This window comes from Elgaria multicarinata, chromosome 2, assembly GCF_023053635.1.
Source record: "Elgaria multicarinata webbii isolate HBS135686 ecotype San Diego chromosome 2, rElgMul1.1.pri, whole genome shotgun sequence".
In the NCBI taxonomy this organism is placed as follows: Eukaryota; Metazoa; Chordata; class Lepidosauria; order Squamata; family Anguidae; genus Elgaria; species Elgaria multicarinata.
Genome location: NC_086172.1, coordinates 92,711,217 through 92,726,653, shown reverse-complemented (window position 1 = coordinate 92,726,653; position 15,437 = coordinate 92,711,217). Strand labels below are relative to the sequence as shown.

Below are 15,437 nucleotides of genomic sequence, written 5' to 3'. Positions count from 1 at the left end.
TCAATGGTTAAATAAACAGAATTTGTTCACCTGCACAAAGGTAGACAACAAAAACAAAAAGAATTGAACAATTTTGATGCCCTTTATTTCTTATGTGAAACAATAATATAATTCGGACATCAATAAATATAGAGCTTTTGAATTAATAGTGTACATTTTTTTATCACTGCGGATCTATTATGAAGGTTAGGAAAGTAGGAAGACTGCTTAGTGATTGGTATTTGTTTAGAATTACTTGAGCATCTATGTGTTATTTTGCATGTGCAATTGTTTTTGTAAACTGTGATTCCAAACTGCCACTCTTGATATTTACTTAACATCACACCTACTGATGAGGGTTGAAGATAAATGTTTAGCAATAAATATATTTTGAAATTGCTCTGTTGTTAGTCTATCTTGTGTGTATGTAAACATAGAGAGAGAGAGAATGCTAAATGTTGCATTTCAACTAGTTTAAGATTCACTGTGTCCTACTAGTTGAACTTACATAGTCAGAAATAAGCATCACTGAGTTCAGTGGAACTTACTCTCAGGTAACTATGCATAGGATTGTAGTCATGCTGATCCTAATAAATTGCCATTATGCTACATACTGCCTCTGTGTGTGTGTGTGTGTGTGTGTGTGTGTGAGAGAGAGAGAGAGAGAGAGAGAGAGAGAGAGAAAGAGAGAGAGAGAGAGAGAGGCAAACACTCTCGTGATGAGGTCATGCGGTTCAAAATTTACCACTATAGAGCACTGCATATTAGGATAAAAAATGCCCACCCCACCAACCGTATTGGCTCTTGTTAAATATTATCTCATGGGGCTCATTAAGTGCCTATCCCTAACATTTGCAAAACTATTAGTAGTAAACTCTAAATTAATGAATAAGTTTTAACATTTAAACATTAATGTAGAAGCACATACACCCCTTTCACATTTTCTTCCACTTGAATGTGAATGTTCTCAATTTTCATGTGATAGTTTAAGGTAGTCACTATAATAATTAGAGCATATGATGGGATAAAGATTTACACACAGATAATTATGAAGAAATTGATAGGGAGTAGTACTATTAAATTCATCTATGTAGAAACTCATTGGATAGAAATTTATCAAATATGAAAGCAACCTCATCATTTCCAGTTCACTGGATTCTGAACATGCCTAAAAGTCCCTCCCTTTAATTATTATTTGAAAAATGAAATTCATTATTACACATGATAAAGTAAATAGGCTACCACAAAACATGGATTCTCAGCTTTTGCATAATACACCTCCCATGTGTTGTTTTTCAAAGCTGTCCAAGTTTTAGCTTCCAATCTTAGTCTCACTTTAGGGGGAAGGAGACCAGAGGAAAGGGGAGGGAGCAGAATTGCATGACTCCACAATATGTGTTCAGTTGTTAAGAGGGTGGAATAACCCTGAGGGGCAGAAAGGTGACAGTCCTGCTGTTCCAATACACTCAACACAGATTCACAGTATGACTCAAAGCAATTTTAGAGCAGGTTGAAGCTAAGGCCTCTACTGCCAACTATTCACTTCTCATTGGCAAATATGGCTGTGAGAACCCACTAAGTGACAAAAACTAGAGACTGCCATCTTGTTCTTAAAACATTTATGATATTGTAGCTACTAGTGATCAGACATCGATGGAATCACAGCTGCTTATCCATTCCATTCTAAGCATTTATATACTACTTATGCAGCAAGTCTTAGGATCAGGCTGTAAAATGTAGATTTAGCCAGGGTCTACACTACTGCTTTATAATGGTTTATAATGGTTTTGACAATTGTTGAAATACCAATTTCAAACTGCTTTCAAAGTGTTATATCCTGCTTAGTGTAGATCTGGCCTATTGTTGCTCATTGGTGTTTCCTTAAAGTCACAAAAGTGAGTCTGGGCTTAAACCAGAGGTGAGTAACTTGTGGCCCTCCAGATGTTTTTGGTCTACAGCTCCCATCATTCTTCATCACTGGCTATGCTGGCTAGGGCTGATGGGAGTTGTAGGCCAAAACATCCACATGTTGTCCATCCCTGGCATAAAAAAAGGAGTGCCTCATCAACAGTTAGTGACATAGGAAGAATTTAGATGAAAAATGGAAAATTATGACACACATACACACATGCCCTGTGCACTCCTATAGCTTGTTGTGGGAGAGGAATCTACATGAAAGAATAAATAACTATTGTTCACTTCTGCTTCCCTTCTTAATTTGGGCCCTGCTTAGTTTCAGAACCCAGATCAGTTGGGTTCAAGACACTCTGGTGGGTAATCAAATCAGGTCTAAATAGACAAACATCAACAGAGATTCAGAACTGGCCCTTTGCCTATTCTGCTAAGAGGATGGTATCCTGCTGCACAGTTGATTTTCTTGATTTAGTCAAGGAAATCAATCAGAGTCTAATAACTGGAATTTAAACCCCTTGCTATGTCAAACTGGACCTCTGCACATCTATCACTGAGTCCCACATACTCGGCTGATATCCACTTCATATAACAGATTGTTTTAGCCAGCAGTGATTATTTGAAAATGCGAGAAAGAAATCTTTTATCATCTGACCTCTGAATATAGCAGAGTGTATTGTCTTCTCTCTTTCAGTGTCTGACATGGTTTGTTTATTAATTATTACTGTTAGGGGATATTCACAACTTCTGGAATATCAGTGCAAGGACTAGCAAAGCTAAGGTTAGGGCCATACTGCCTGCCACATGTTGAAGAGACCTCTTGAGATATGTGAAAGTCTTCTTGACCTACAAGTTTCAGAGTGAACCTTTTTACAAGAGGCATGGTAAGGAGAGCAGATCAATTAACTTTGGGTACCATTCCTCTACTACTGGCTTCCTTTTGTAATAAACTATAGCATCTGCACAGAGATCCTAACTGGGAGAAATGCTAAGAACCATAGGTCAATCGATCTTACATTTTAGAACAGGATTTATTAAAAAAATAATTATTTTTATTAATAAATATTTATGGCCTTGTTTAATTGGCATTTATGAGTACTTGTTTCTAAGTTTCTCTAAGGAACTAAGCTAATATAATGAGCTGGAGCGTAAGGCTTTATTAAAACATTCAAATTAATGCTGTGAAATAGCACTGATTGGACGATGTACACATGTATTCAGTAACTCCTTAAAAGGGAAATTGTCAAATGAACCATGCATATGCACTGATCTGACAAGTATTCACGTATGTTGAACTTCAATTATAATATACACATTGATTTGAGAACTAGGATGACTGTAAATGACTTTACTCTAAATCACAGAACTATAAGGTTTAAATGAATCTGAAGTTATATTTAACGTATGGTTTCCTAAAGTTGGAGGAGGAAGAGAAATATGAGAAGTGAAAACTGCAGCTATAGGTTTTCCCATAACAGCCACAAAGTGATCTGTCATCTATTCAAACGCAATCCATCAAGAATTTTGCACAACAACTATAACATTGGAGTGGAAGAGAGCACCCGAACTAAAGAGGCACATTAAGATCTAACACAACAGTCTCTAATTTGGAATATATCACATCAGCTTTAAAGATCATCTTCAGATCTACTTGCTGAAGATGATCTGCCACTAAGATCAGTAAGGTTAGAAAAAGGGGGCCTGCTTGTGTGTCCCTGATCGACAGCTGGTTGGCCACTGTGTGAAGAGTGCTGGACTAGATGGACCCTCGGTCTGAGCCAGCAGGGCTCTGCTTATGTTCTCAGGAGCGGCTCCTGCCCTATGGAATTCCTACCAAGGCTGGCTTGGCCTGTGGTTGCTCTTAAGAGGGCCTTAAAAACATACCTGGTTTTTCCCCTGGTTCTTAATAAGGCTTCATTGTATTTGTTGTTGCTACATATTTAACTGTTTTCTATTCTATTATAACTGGCTCATTTAAAAATGGTCTGAATTTAAGGTGGTTTTATAGTTTATTGATATCAATTTTTAATATTATATATTGTAAGCTATCTTGAGAAGACTATAGTTTTGAAAAACAGCTAAACATACTACTACTACTACTACTACTACTATTAATAATAATAATAATATACTGAGATTGTTTGCTTGTTTGACTAGGAACAATCAGGACTGGGTTTGACAAGAGTACATGTGCAGCTTGCAGGTATCATGATTGATCCTCTCAAGTCCTGCCTGGAATTGCTTGTGCTCCAGGATCGATGAAAAGAATCCCTGAAAAAAGGTAGTCTTTCCTCTGGGCTACTTGACACAGAAATGGGAAGCTGGCTATACAGCTAGCTTCCACCATGATCCCTGCCCTATCATTTATGTAGTAATGGCTGTTAAACCTGCTGCACAGGTGGTGATAAGAGTCAGAAGCATTATACGACTCCCAGCCTAAACTTGCAGACATATCCAAAGACCCAATGTTATGTGAGGACTGTAGCATTTGATTTCCTGTCAATCTTGTGAGTAGGTCTTAACTTTAGTATTCCATTCCAGAAAAAAGAAACCCTTTGTTGATTAGCCCCATTATAATGCTTTGCTGTGTAAGCAGTCAGACCTTCTCTGAATTGTCTGAATGCTTACAAGAGTGCGGCTGTCCAGATGTTGGACTGCAACTCCCATCAACCCTTGCCAGCTGATGTATTGTGTGCTTGATTTCTATAATCCAAATCCATTGGCTAGGACTTTGGGATTTATAATGGCTAGGATGTTTTCTGCTACCTGGGGCAACGCCATTCAAACAAGCGCCGCACTCCAAACAAAAAGGACGCCTACGCACGTCTACTTGGAAGTAAGGCCTACTGGATTCAGCGGTCCTTATTCCCAGGGAAACGTGCTCAGGGCTGCAACCTTAGAAAACGCCACCGACTCGACTGCGTAAGGTTCAATAATATGGGTTAGAGAACGGGGGCGGGGGTAAGTTGGGGGGGGGAGCCCCGTCTCCCAGGCAATGCAGATCTCAACGCGCTTCTTCAAGCCCGAGAGGAGTTCTGTCAAGGGCTGTTCGTCAGGTCTCTTCGGGCGGGAAAGGGCGTTCTTTGGGAACGTGCCCGCGGCCAGGTGTGCGCCAGGTGCCAGCAGCCCGCCCTGCCTCTTGCGCCTTGACCCCGGAGCTGTATATATCGAGCAGTGGGGCGAGGCCGAGCGCGCGTCTCCCGCCTTCCCTTCGCGAGCTGCAGTTGCTTCCTGGTCGTCTTCAAGCCAGCGACCAAGCTGGGCTTTCCTTGGACGGCCCAACGCCGCTGAATTCCTCCGTGACGCGGCGGCTGAGCGGAAGAAGAGGCCGGCGGCGAAGGGGCAGCAGGAGCTCGCCATGGCCGAGCCCAGCCCGAAAAGGCTCAAGAGCGGCCTTCCCTTCTGCACCATCCATCGCCAAGGTCGAGCTCTGGGCAAGCTCGTGAAGCAGAACTTCCCGGCTGTGGTGGAGGAAGGCCTGTGCGGGGTCACCAGCGCCTTGCTGGAGTCCGCCTACGTCTTCCAGATGCTGGTAAGGCCAGCGCCAAGCGACGGGGCGCAGCTCCTGACTGCCTTCCCGCACCTTGGGGGTTGATGGTGGTGCTCCCGCAGCGTCTCTCCAGAACTCTTTGCTCTTGCTCGATCACGACGCCTCGTTCGGTGCCTGCCTTTCCGAGGCGCCCCTGTCATCTCGCCTCCTCTCCCTCCTTCCTCACCGGCTTCTCTATACCGTCACGCCCCTCAGCAGAGTTCTTTCTTTTCTAATATGCCTTCTGCCCAGGTTTTTTTTAGGACTGATTTGCACCCTCTTCCCTGTCCTCAGCCCTGTGATGAAGGAGGTCCATTCCCTTTCTTGGTTTGATTTCTCCTCGCTAATACATCCGCTGACAAAACGGTGGTGGAGATCACAGGAAAGCGCCACCAGGCATGGCTCAGTCACTTACAGTTGTGAAGTTGCAGCCATAGAGCGATGAATATGTAGGTGTGCATCGGCCGTGCTTTCAGATGGAGGTCTCCTTGCAGCACTGATGCGAAGGCAGTGTGCACCGATTCCGTCTTTTGTTTTTAATGGAAAAGACAGAAGAAAAACACAAGAGGGTTATGAGTGGAAGAGGATGTCTTCTGGACAACTGTAAAATTCTGTCAGTGAGGCAGGGCGATGGCAACATGGAAGCCTCATCTGGAAGCGCCAGTTTTTGCTTTCTAGAATTAAGGGTACAAGCATGCACTTCTGCTTGCAATGAACCCTTCTAGCAGACTTTAGTCACTGGGCTGGTTTGCATGATTGCTATAGCTCACTGTGTCTTATTTAAGCCTTTGTGGTTTGTGCCTGCGGCCACTTTGAATATTGAAACTGCGGCAGGTGGTGCCCTTGGCTTGTCATGTCAGCCAAACCCGGTGAGGATGAGTTGTTGGCGGGGTTAGCAAACTACCCACAAACCATGGGCTGTTATAGGGTTGTGGGTAGTTTGTTAACCATGTCAACAACCCATCCTTGTTGGATTCTGATGACACAATAAGCCATGGCAGGCGGAAGGCACTTTGTCCATGGTTGTGGTTACTGGACACACATTTTAGAATTATTTCCATGGTCTGGGATTATTCCTATCCTTGCAATGAAAATGGGTTCTGGCTTAAGTCCTGGGGAGCTGTGGCTAAATGTAAATTTTTCCTAATACAAACTTTGTCTGCTGAAGTCTTTTGCTATGTTGTTGTTTATTCGTTCAGTCGTTTGCAACTCTTTGTGTCTTCATGAACCAGCCCACGCCAGAGCTTTCTGTCGGCTGTCGCCACCCCCAGCTTCCCCAAGGTCAAGTCTGTCACCTCCAGAATATCATCCATCCATCTTGCCCTTGGTCGGCCCCTCTTCCTTTTGCCTTCCACTTTCCCTAGCATCAGCCTCTTCTCCAGGGTATCCTGTCTTCTCATTATGTGGCCAAAGTACTTCAGTTTTGCTATACAAGTAGTTATTTAATTGCCACTATTTTCACAGACAATTCTGCACAGACAACCCTAAGTATTCCATCAGGATGACTCCTTTGTTACCCACTGCCCTGGCCTCAGTCTTATGATGGAGGGGATCCATTCCCTTTCTTTTGACAGTCTGTCATGCCTTTGCTGTTTTGCTATTGAACCAGGCTCCCACTGCTTTAAAAATGCCCTCTTCTCCATAAGAAGAGCCCTGCTGGATCAGATCAAAGTTCCATCTAGTCCAGCATTCTGGTAACACGGTAGCCAAACAGCTGTCAACGGGAAACCCACAAGCAGGTCAGGAGTGCAAAAGCACCACCCTGCTCATGTTCCCCACCAACTGGTGTGCATAGGCATACAGCCTCTGATGTTGGAGGTAGCCTACAGAGATCAGGACTAGTAGTCTTACCCTTTATCAGTTTGTAAAATCTGTCTAAGATGTTTCCTTATGTAAACCCATTCTTCATAATGCTGAACCAACCTCTTGTAGAGTCATATTAAACTGCACAATGTTGGAACATGGAGGGAAAGAAATAATGTCATATTCTGGCCATGTAGTGGTAATTGATTATGTACATGTGCATTATACATACAGTGAAATATGTATGTAAAATTACTAATTGTAATAGAATAATAATAATTAATAATAATAGATACATACATAAATAATAATGTGCCAAATTTCAGGTTTCTAACTCATAAGAAGTGGGGGTATATTCAGTCCATTGTTTTGAGGGAGAAATGTATAAATTTATTTATTTATTTCATTTCTATACCACCCAATAGCTGGAGCTCTCTGGGCGGTTCACATTTAGGGGTGCTTCTAGAAGGGTCCTAGGCATTGTGTACCTAATCCATCTTTTCTTTCTTAATGGATTTTCCATGGTAAAAAAGAAGATGGAAGAAGTGGTGGGCCCCTTCAGAGTTAGGAATGAGCGATGATAATGTCTAGACCCCTCCCATGACATTTTGTGAATGAGGCAAGCAATGCTGTGATAAAAGGCTTGTCTGGAAGCAAATTAGGTCTTGGTATGCCTTGGATTATGAAGGTACCAAATATCTAGTTTCTAGGTCATGTGGAAGTATCCTAACAATTTTGATACCTTCCCCTGAATGAGTGAATCAGTCGGTCCCATACATCATTTACATTATGGTACATTTTAATGATACCTGAAATTAATTAATTAATTGCATTTATGTCCTGCTTTTTTTCAATTTTCAATATTAGTTTTATCTAATTCAAGATAATACATTCCTATAAATAATGTTAGTAATATGCATGGAAAATAATAGTTCAGTATTTTTTGCACAGACACTCATAAACTGATGCTAAGTTACTGTTTTCTTATGTATTCCTTTTCTTACTGACATTTATCTGTGTTCCTTCCCTTTGCTACTGACATTTTATTTTCCCTGATGTCTTTTGATTTATATACTGTAATTTTGGGTGAGCCCTGCATTTTCCAGGGCCCATTCCTGAATAACTTGCAAAATAATACGTTCTATTAGTGACAGTTTGGATGTGTGAATGGTATAGAGAAACAGTTGTTAATAGATTCAGTGCATGTTATGTTTAAGGGTGGAAGTTGGATTCTTTTGCCTTTGGAGATTTTATTGATTTTATTTATTACATTTATATCCCACTTTTTTCCTTCAAGGAACCCAAACTGGCTTACATGATTCTCCTTTCTACTTTTTTATCATCACAGCAGCCCTACGACGTAGGTTAGGTTAAGAATCAGTGACTGGCCCAAAGTCACCCAGGGACCTTCATAGCCAAGTGGGGACTAGAATATGGATCTCCTGAGTTTGCAGTGATTTAGTGTCCAATGCTCTAACCATTACATCACACTTCATAAGAGGCTTATGAAGTAGCCTGGTAGGTGATAGAATGTGACAAAGTTCCATTGACTACCCTATTTCTTTGATTCTAAGACACACTTTCCCCCCCATATAAACATCTCTAAAAATGGGGTGCGTCTTAGAATCGCAGGTGTGTCTTAGGGTTTTTTTTTTCCTGTTGGTGGTACTGAAATTAGTGTGTGTCTTACAATCGATGGCGTCTTACAATCAAAGAAATACAGTATATAATAGAGCAGTTCCAATAGTAGTGTAATAGTTTATTAGGCCAACTAAAAGAACACCCCCCAAAATGTGTGCAAATTTTTGATATCTCCAGATCTCTTAATCAGGTAAGATGTTATAAAAAGTAGGTTGCGGGAGATAAAAAGAAATTGATCTTGATGTTGAAGCCATGGCATCTCTATGATCATAGTCTTGAGATGGAATGGGGGAGGAAGCATCTGTAGACATTCAAAATAAGCTGTTTCAGGTAATGTGATATTTCAGGTTTCATCTGGAGCTGCCCCTAGGACTGCTGGGAGCAAGAAAGGCAGAAGGTTTGAGACCTCACATTTTTGTGTCCTTTTAGCTGGTCTAATAAATGCATTATACTAGTATGGATTCTGATTCCCCCCCCCCTTATGACCAACACATGCTTCCTTTTCTTATAGTAGAGCAGGAGGATCAGGAGTGAAGGGGGAGGGGTAAAGCTAGCTGGATATGGAGGGCTGGTTAGGCAGTGAAAGTGTTGTCAGAATGAACAGAAAGCAACACCCAAAGCCAATACAAGTAATGTGGGGGGGGGGAACTGACTCAGAGCTGAGATGTGGGAGGCTGTGACCACATCTTTCAGCTGCCACTACATTCCTTCTAAAGAGAGAAAAGGGGAAGCTGTTGATTAAATATAAGGATCACAATTTAAGATGACAATATTCTCAGAATATGAAAACATATTTTGTTACCAAAAACAATGAGGAAAGAGATTAATATGAGCCATAAGTGTCATGCTCCCTGCAGGTGCAGAATGTGCTGGAGCTTAGTATGAATCTGAATCTGCTTCTTGCATATTGTTAATACTTTTCTTCATCTTAAACATTGTTCAGACCTTCGTAAGTGCTCTTATCCCACATGAAGTAATAAGCTATTTGGCCGTCACCTGTCGTGCCTCTGCAATACCACTTAGCCATTGGTTAAAGAACTGTTGTGATGTCATGGCACTAAAGGCTGTGTGCAAAAGATTAATAATGAAATGCTGACAGTGTAATTTCCATGAAGAAAGTAAAAGGCATGTTTTGTTGGGGGAGGGTAGACTTTAAAAGGGTCTAGAGCTGGGCTGACGAACCTCTTTCAGCCCAAGGGCCAATTTCAATTCTGGAAAAGCTCTTGTGTGCTGCATTCCAGTGGTGGGTGGGGCTGAATGCAAAGGCGGTGGAGCCAAAATACAGCAAATACTAGCCTATTTAAGCTTAAAGCTCTTATTGCCACTAACTAAGCCTTAGGAGAGGCCTTTCAGTTTTTTAGGATGCGGGCGGGAGGCGGGAAATGCACAAAAGCTGCAAAATCACTTTGGGGGAACGGGGCATGGCCATCTGGGGAAACCCAGAGGGCTGGATTGGGACTGCAGGGTGGTGCAGATTGGGCCCCTGAGCCTAAGGATCCCCTCCACTGGGCTAGAGACTGTATTTTTTTATTTTTTTAAAAAAGATATTTCATCAGATAGGGGACAGAAGTCAAAGGTAACGAGGCTAGAGTCTAGGTAAGTGACTAGAACCTAAGCCTGAGAGGCAAAGGTCTAAGGGATGGGCAGCTCAAGAGTCAGGAAACCTTAAGAAGGGAAATATGGCAGGCAGTGGAATAGGGAGGCAGGGACATGAAGAATAGCTGAAATCCAAGGCCAATTCTTACATTATAGTAGCTTTTTTCCGGTGGTTCCAAACCACAGTGTTTTCAATAATATAAGAAAGCTTTGGCTATTGGGTGGTATAGAAATGCAATAAATAAATAAATAATACAGAAACCACATAGGAAAATCAGAATCATGATAGCCTCAGAGACCAGATCTGGAAGGTGGGCTGGGAGATGGTTCTTCCCTTGTGATTCCACCTTTCCCAAATAGTTGCTATAATCTGAGCTACCAGGGTTTCTACTGGAGCAACCAGGGAATGGTCCCCTGTGTTCCTTAACTTTCCATTCTCCAACTACTGTTCCTTAGGCAACACAGCTTCTAACTTTCTGTAACGTAGGCTATGGACTCTTCTACACCAAGCAGGATATTCCACTATGAATGTGGTATGAAAGTGGTATATAAAAGGCAGGAGCCACATTCCTGCTTTATAGTGGTATTGAAGTGCACTGCAGGAACTTCACTACTGCTTTATAGTGGTACTGAAGTACACTGACAACTGTTGGGACCCATGACACATCTACATCAAGCAGGATATAACACTATGAAAGTGGTATATGGTGTGTGTCAATGGGCCCCAACAGTTGTCAGTGCACTTCAATACCACTGTAAAACAGTAGTGTGGCTCCTGCCTTTTATATACCATTTTCATACCACATTCATAGTGGAATATCCTGCTTGGTGTAGATGAGCCCTATGTCTAATGATACAGCCTCTGGCATTCTTTTGTTCCACAAATATTTGCTGATTCAGCATCAGAAATCTGCATGCAGTAGGTGCATTTTGCCAATACTCTTGGCCACATTGCGATGCTCAGTTGAGCCCTATTGAACTGTCTGGATGCATTTTTTAAATACGCATCTAGATCAACCAGTTTGTATTATCCAGTGGTGTGAGACAGAACACTTTCTGCTGCTGCATTTTCCTGTAAAATTTCTATTTCTAAAATTCCATTGTTTCCTAAAATTAATTAATAACATAATGAATGGATACATACCCATATATGGTTAGTTAATTGGGACAGCTCCTGAAATAATATTTTCATCTATTACAATCTGTTATAAAAGTAATGATTTCTTAAATCATTGAAGAATTAGAAGAACTGTTCCAATAATTTTTACTCTTAAAATCTCAAGATGTTCTTGAATGTTCTCCCTTATACTCCTTTTGGAGTTTAAAGCTAAGCAAACAAGTACTTTGTATATAAACTGCAGTGGGTATTTTGTTGTTTATTTGCAAAATATAGGGTGAAATCTTTGATCATTCTGATATGGCTTTACCAAATGTCTCAAAATTCTTCCGGGATCGGGCTCAGGAGGAGAGGGAAGCAGCAGAATCTCTGATACAATACCAACATGACAGAGGAGGCTTATATTGCACCAGAGTTATCCAGGTATGTAGCCAAAGTGTGTCCTTGTGTCAGTCTTTTGACTTTGTACATTTTACATTATCAGTGCAATTCCCTTTCATATATACAAATGCTTTATTCTTTTTTATATTGCAATGTTTTGTTATTAAAACATGTAGCACAATACTATGTGTGTTTACTCAAGAGTAAACCCCTCTGCATTCAGTAGAATAGTAAAAATTATTAGGATTGCAACCTTGGCTTACATCATCTATGTACAAGGACATGAATGCAGATTTCTAATAATGGATAGTGCACATTTTTAACATGCTAACAATATCCAGTCATGTTTCAGGCATTCCCATTCCCAAGTCAGTTTCAAATATTATGCAGATTCTCTGACAAAGAAAACACAAGTGAACTGCGTGTCTGGTTAACAATCACAGGATAGCTCACACATATACCTGATGATGTACCTTTTTCGTGTTATCTTAGAAACAGAAAATGAGAACTCATTCGCTTTTCTTCTGCCAAATGTCAGGAGTTTCATGCCTTGGTGATGAAACTAAAGGGTCAGATTTGGAGTTTAGTTTATCCAGTTTTACTGCACTTGTTTCAGGGTGGTTTTGTTTGTTAATGAGCTCCTTCAGATGGGGGGGGCAATCGCATTCCATTACTGTAGCTGTGCTTCCTGCATCTCTTCTGCATCTGCAATGAGCTGTAATTACACAAGGAAGAGAGCAGGAGGAGAGCAGTGGCCACGTGGCTCGTACAGCCTCATTGCAGTTCAATGGGACAGCACACTATAGTGGGCTTTTTATAGCACAACTTCTCATGCACACAGCAGGAAATACCAATAAATACTGACATTTTTCAGAAGTGTTGGGTTTTCTGAGCCTTTTTTAAAATCCCTAAAACTGGGAAATGGAGTGGGTGACATGCAAGAGGATCACTGTGTTGTCAAAATGACCTGCAAACATCCATGAGTGACCAATCATGAGTGTGCTATAAAATACTCATTTAAAGAATCTCTTTGTTAACTTTAGTTGGATTCCTGTCCCCTCCAACCCATGACCAGAATGTTAAAGGTGTGTGAATATACATTAACATATAGGCCCCTTGTAGGCCCTTTCCAACTCTGCTATTCTATGATATAAAATGCTGCTACAATGCCATTTCTAGGAATTATATATAAAAATAACTTTGAAACACAATGCACTGAAGTCTTGTTTTCATTTCCAAAGCAACTAATCTTATGTTCTTGAGATATCCAGCACAATCCACCTTCTTTTAAAATCTAGCAGACTTCCATTTGATATTTAATTAATTTTATCTATTGTAAGAAAGTTCATGCCATGTATTTGTATCCAACTATTCCTCCAAGGAATTCAAGGCGGAGTGCACAGGATTTTCCAAGTGTGGGAGTCACGTGTATCTGTGTTGCACTCATGAAACTTTATTCAGCTTCATACAGTGGCGTAGCATGGGGGGCTCAGGGGTGGTTGCCGTGGGCGCAAAATTCTTAGGGGTGCAAAAATTTCAAAAAAAAAGAAAGGAAGTAGTAATAATAAATAAAAAAAATTAAAATCTGTGTAGATCCAACTGTGTAGACAGGGCAAATAAACATTGCCACGTAACATTTTACAGCATTTTTCTTGTTGCCCACAGGTCATGAAGGTCTTGCAGGCTGCATTTCCTCCCAAATGGGCTTCTCTAGCACACGCGTTGCTGCTCTGGCTACCTTCTAAGTCATCCAGAAGGAGGACAGAGCAGCGACGCGTGCGCTAAAGAGGCCCGTTTGGGAGGAAATGCAGCCTGCAAGGTGATCGGTTATCATATCAAGGTCATCATATCAAGGTCATCATATCAGCCATGATGCTAAATAAAAAAGAATCAGGTGCACAATGCAGGAAGAGGAGGAATACTGTCAATTGAGAGAGATTTCAATGTAGATTTCAATAATGTTATTGAAAAAAATGCACATATTAAAACCAGGCAATTTTAAATAAATGCAAGTACCGGTATACTAGTATTAAATTAATTTTACTTTTAATAGATCAGTACTTTCTTAAAATATAATACATGTGCTTTGGGTGGGTGGGTAAGGGGTTCAGTACTGGACTGGTGGAAGGGACTCAGGGACTGCTAAAGGTCCATGGATTAGAGGCGCAATGCTTGCCTTGCCCCGGGCACCGGCAACCCACGCTATGCCACTGGCTTCATAGCAATATGAATTGTTACAACCCAGATCAAAACCTCATTATTCTATTAGCAGTACACATAAGAAGCAGAAACTTGGATGACATATGATCTACAAGTTGCTATAAGCTTGATTAGCATCCCTGGGTGCACCTTTTTGTTTGCTATATTTGTACCCCACAGTCCTCACTACAATTTTAACTTTGTGAGATGAGTTAGGCTGAAAGATCACGATTTCCCACTGCCCCTAGTGAGTGTCATAGCTAAGCAGGGATTTGAATCTTGATTACTCAAATTCAAACCTTTGACACTAGTTGTGTAAGATGTTGCCTAAAAGATAGGAATAAGGGGGTTACAATAGAAGAAATTGAAAGTGTAATGGAAACAATTGCAACTTTTAATCTTTGTTCTCCTTGTTTGATTCCAGAAACCACCCAACGTATTGATAAATGGTGTGGCACCAGCCCTGGAAGTAGCCCTTCTACAGTGCAAGATGGTGGCAGGCTATTTTGAAGAGCTTTATGCTCTGAGCATCAAGAACTTAGACCCTAACACAGCAAGCACAATTAAGAAGCAATTTCTTGCACCCAAAATCCAGAGGATCAAGCTGATGGGAGATCTAATTACCAACGCTCGTAGGCTTAGGAGTGCCCAGGATGGCAAAGGCGACCTTGAGAACTATCTTATAGACCGTTTGCAAAAAGAGCTAAAGATTAGTCCAGATTCAGAAGCTCACTGCAGTCTCTGTGCACCACTTCAGAAATGCCCAGGAGCTGCAAGGGAGCTGCAACTGCTGCGAGATGAATTCCCACAGCATAACAATAGCACAAAACCAAAATACACAGGCCTATATTGCTCCCTCTTTCAGCCTCAGTGGAAAGGTATACGGGAGGCAGATCGAAGGCAAGCGCAGAAATGGTATTAGATTGATTGGGATCATGAAGTACCCCACTGCTGAGCAGCTATATGATATTCATATATCACTAAATTAGCCCAGCATAGATATCTATGGGTAGACATCTGCTACGTGAAAGCAGTATTCCCACAAACAGGATAATTGTACAATCACAATGTAGCCATTATTCTTTATTTTGTCAGTTGCACCTTGTTTGAAAGGGCAGTTATTCCAAAATAATAATTACACTGTGATTTTGCATATATGATCTTAGAGATTTTCCAGGTTGGGTTTATTTGGGGCCAGCTAGCAATATATAAAGCTAAAAAAACACACACCAAAAACACCTTGCTAAAATTAAATGTCTATCTTTGTATTAGTTTATTCTA

The 15,437-nt window shown here is 41.1% G+C and overlaps 1 protein-coding gene across 1 annotated transcript; it reads left to right on the top strand.

Annotated features, from left to right (window-relative positions):
* The first annotated feature begins 5,148 nt into the window (after nucleotides 1-5,148).
* LOC134392681 (ferritin light chain-like) lies at nucleotides 5,149-15,381 on the top strand. Its single transcript, XM_063117208.1, has 3 exons — nucleotides 5,149-5,422; nucleotides 11,853-11,999; nucleotides 14,581-15,381. Exons 1-3 carry the CDS (start codon nucleotides 5,249-5,251, stop codon nucleotides 15,076-15,078), a joined length of 819 nt encoding a protein of 272 aa, XP_062973278.1. The 5' UTR covers nucleotides 5,149-5,248; the 3' UTR covers nucleotides 15,079-15,381.
* Nucleotides 15,382-15,437: the final 56 nt, after the last annotated feature.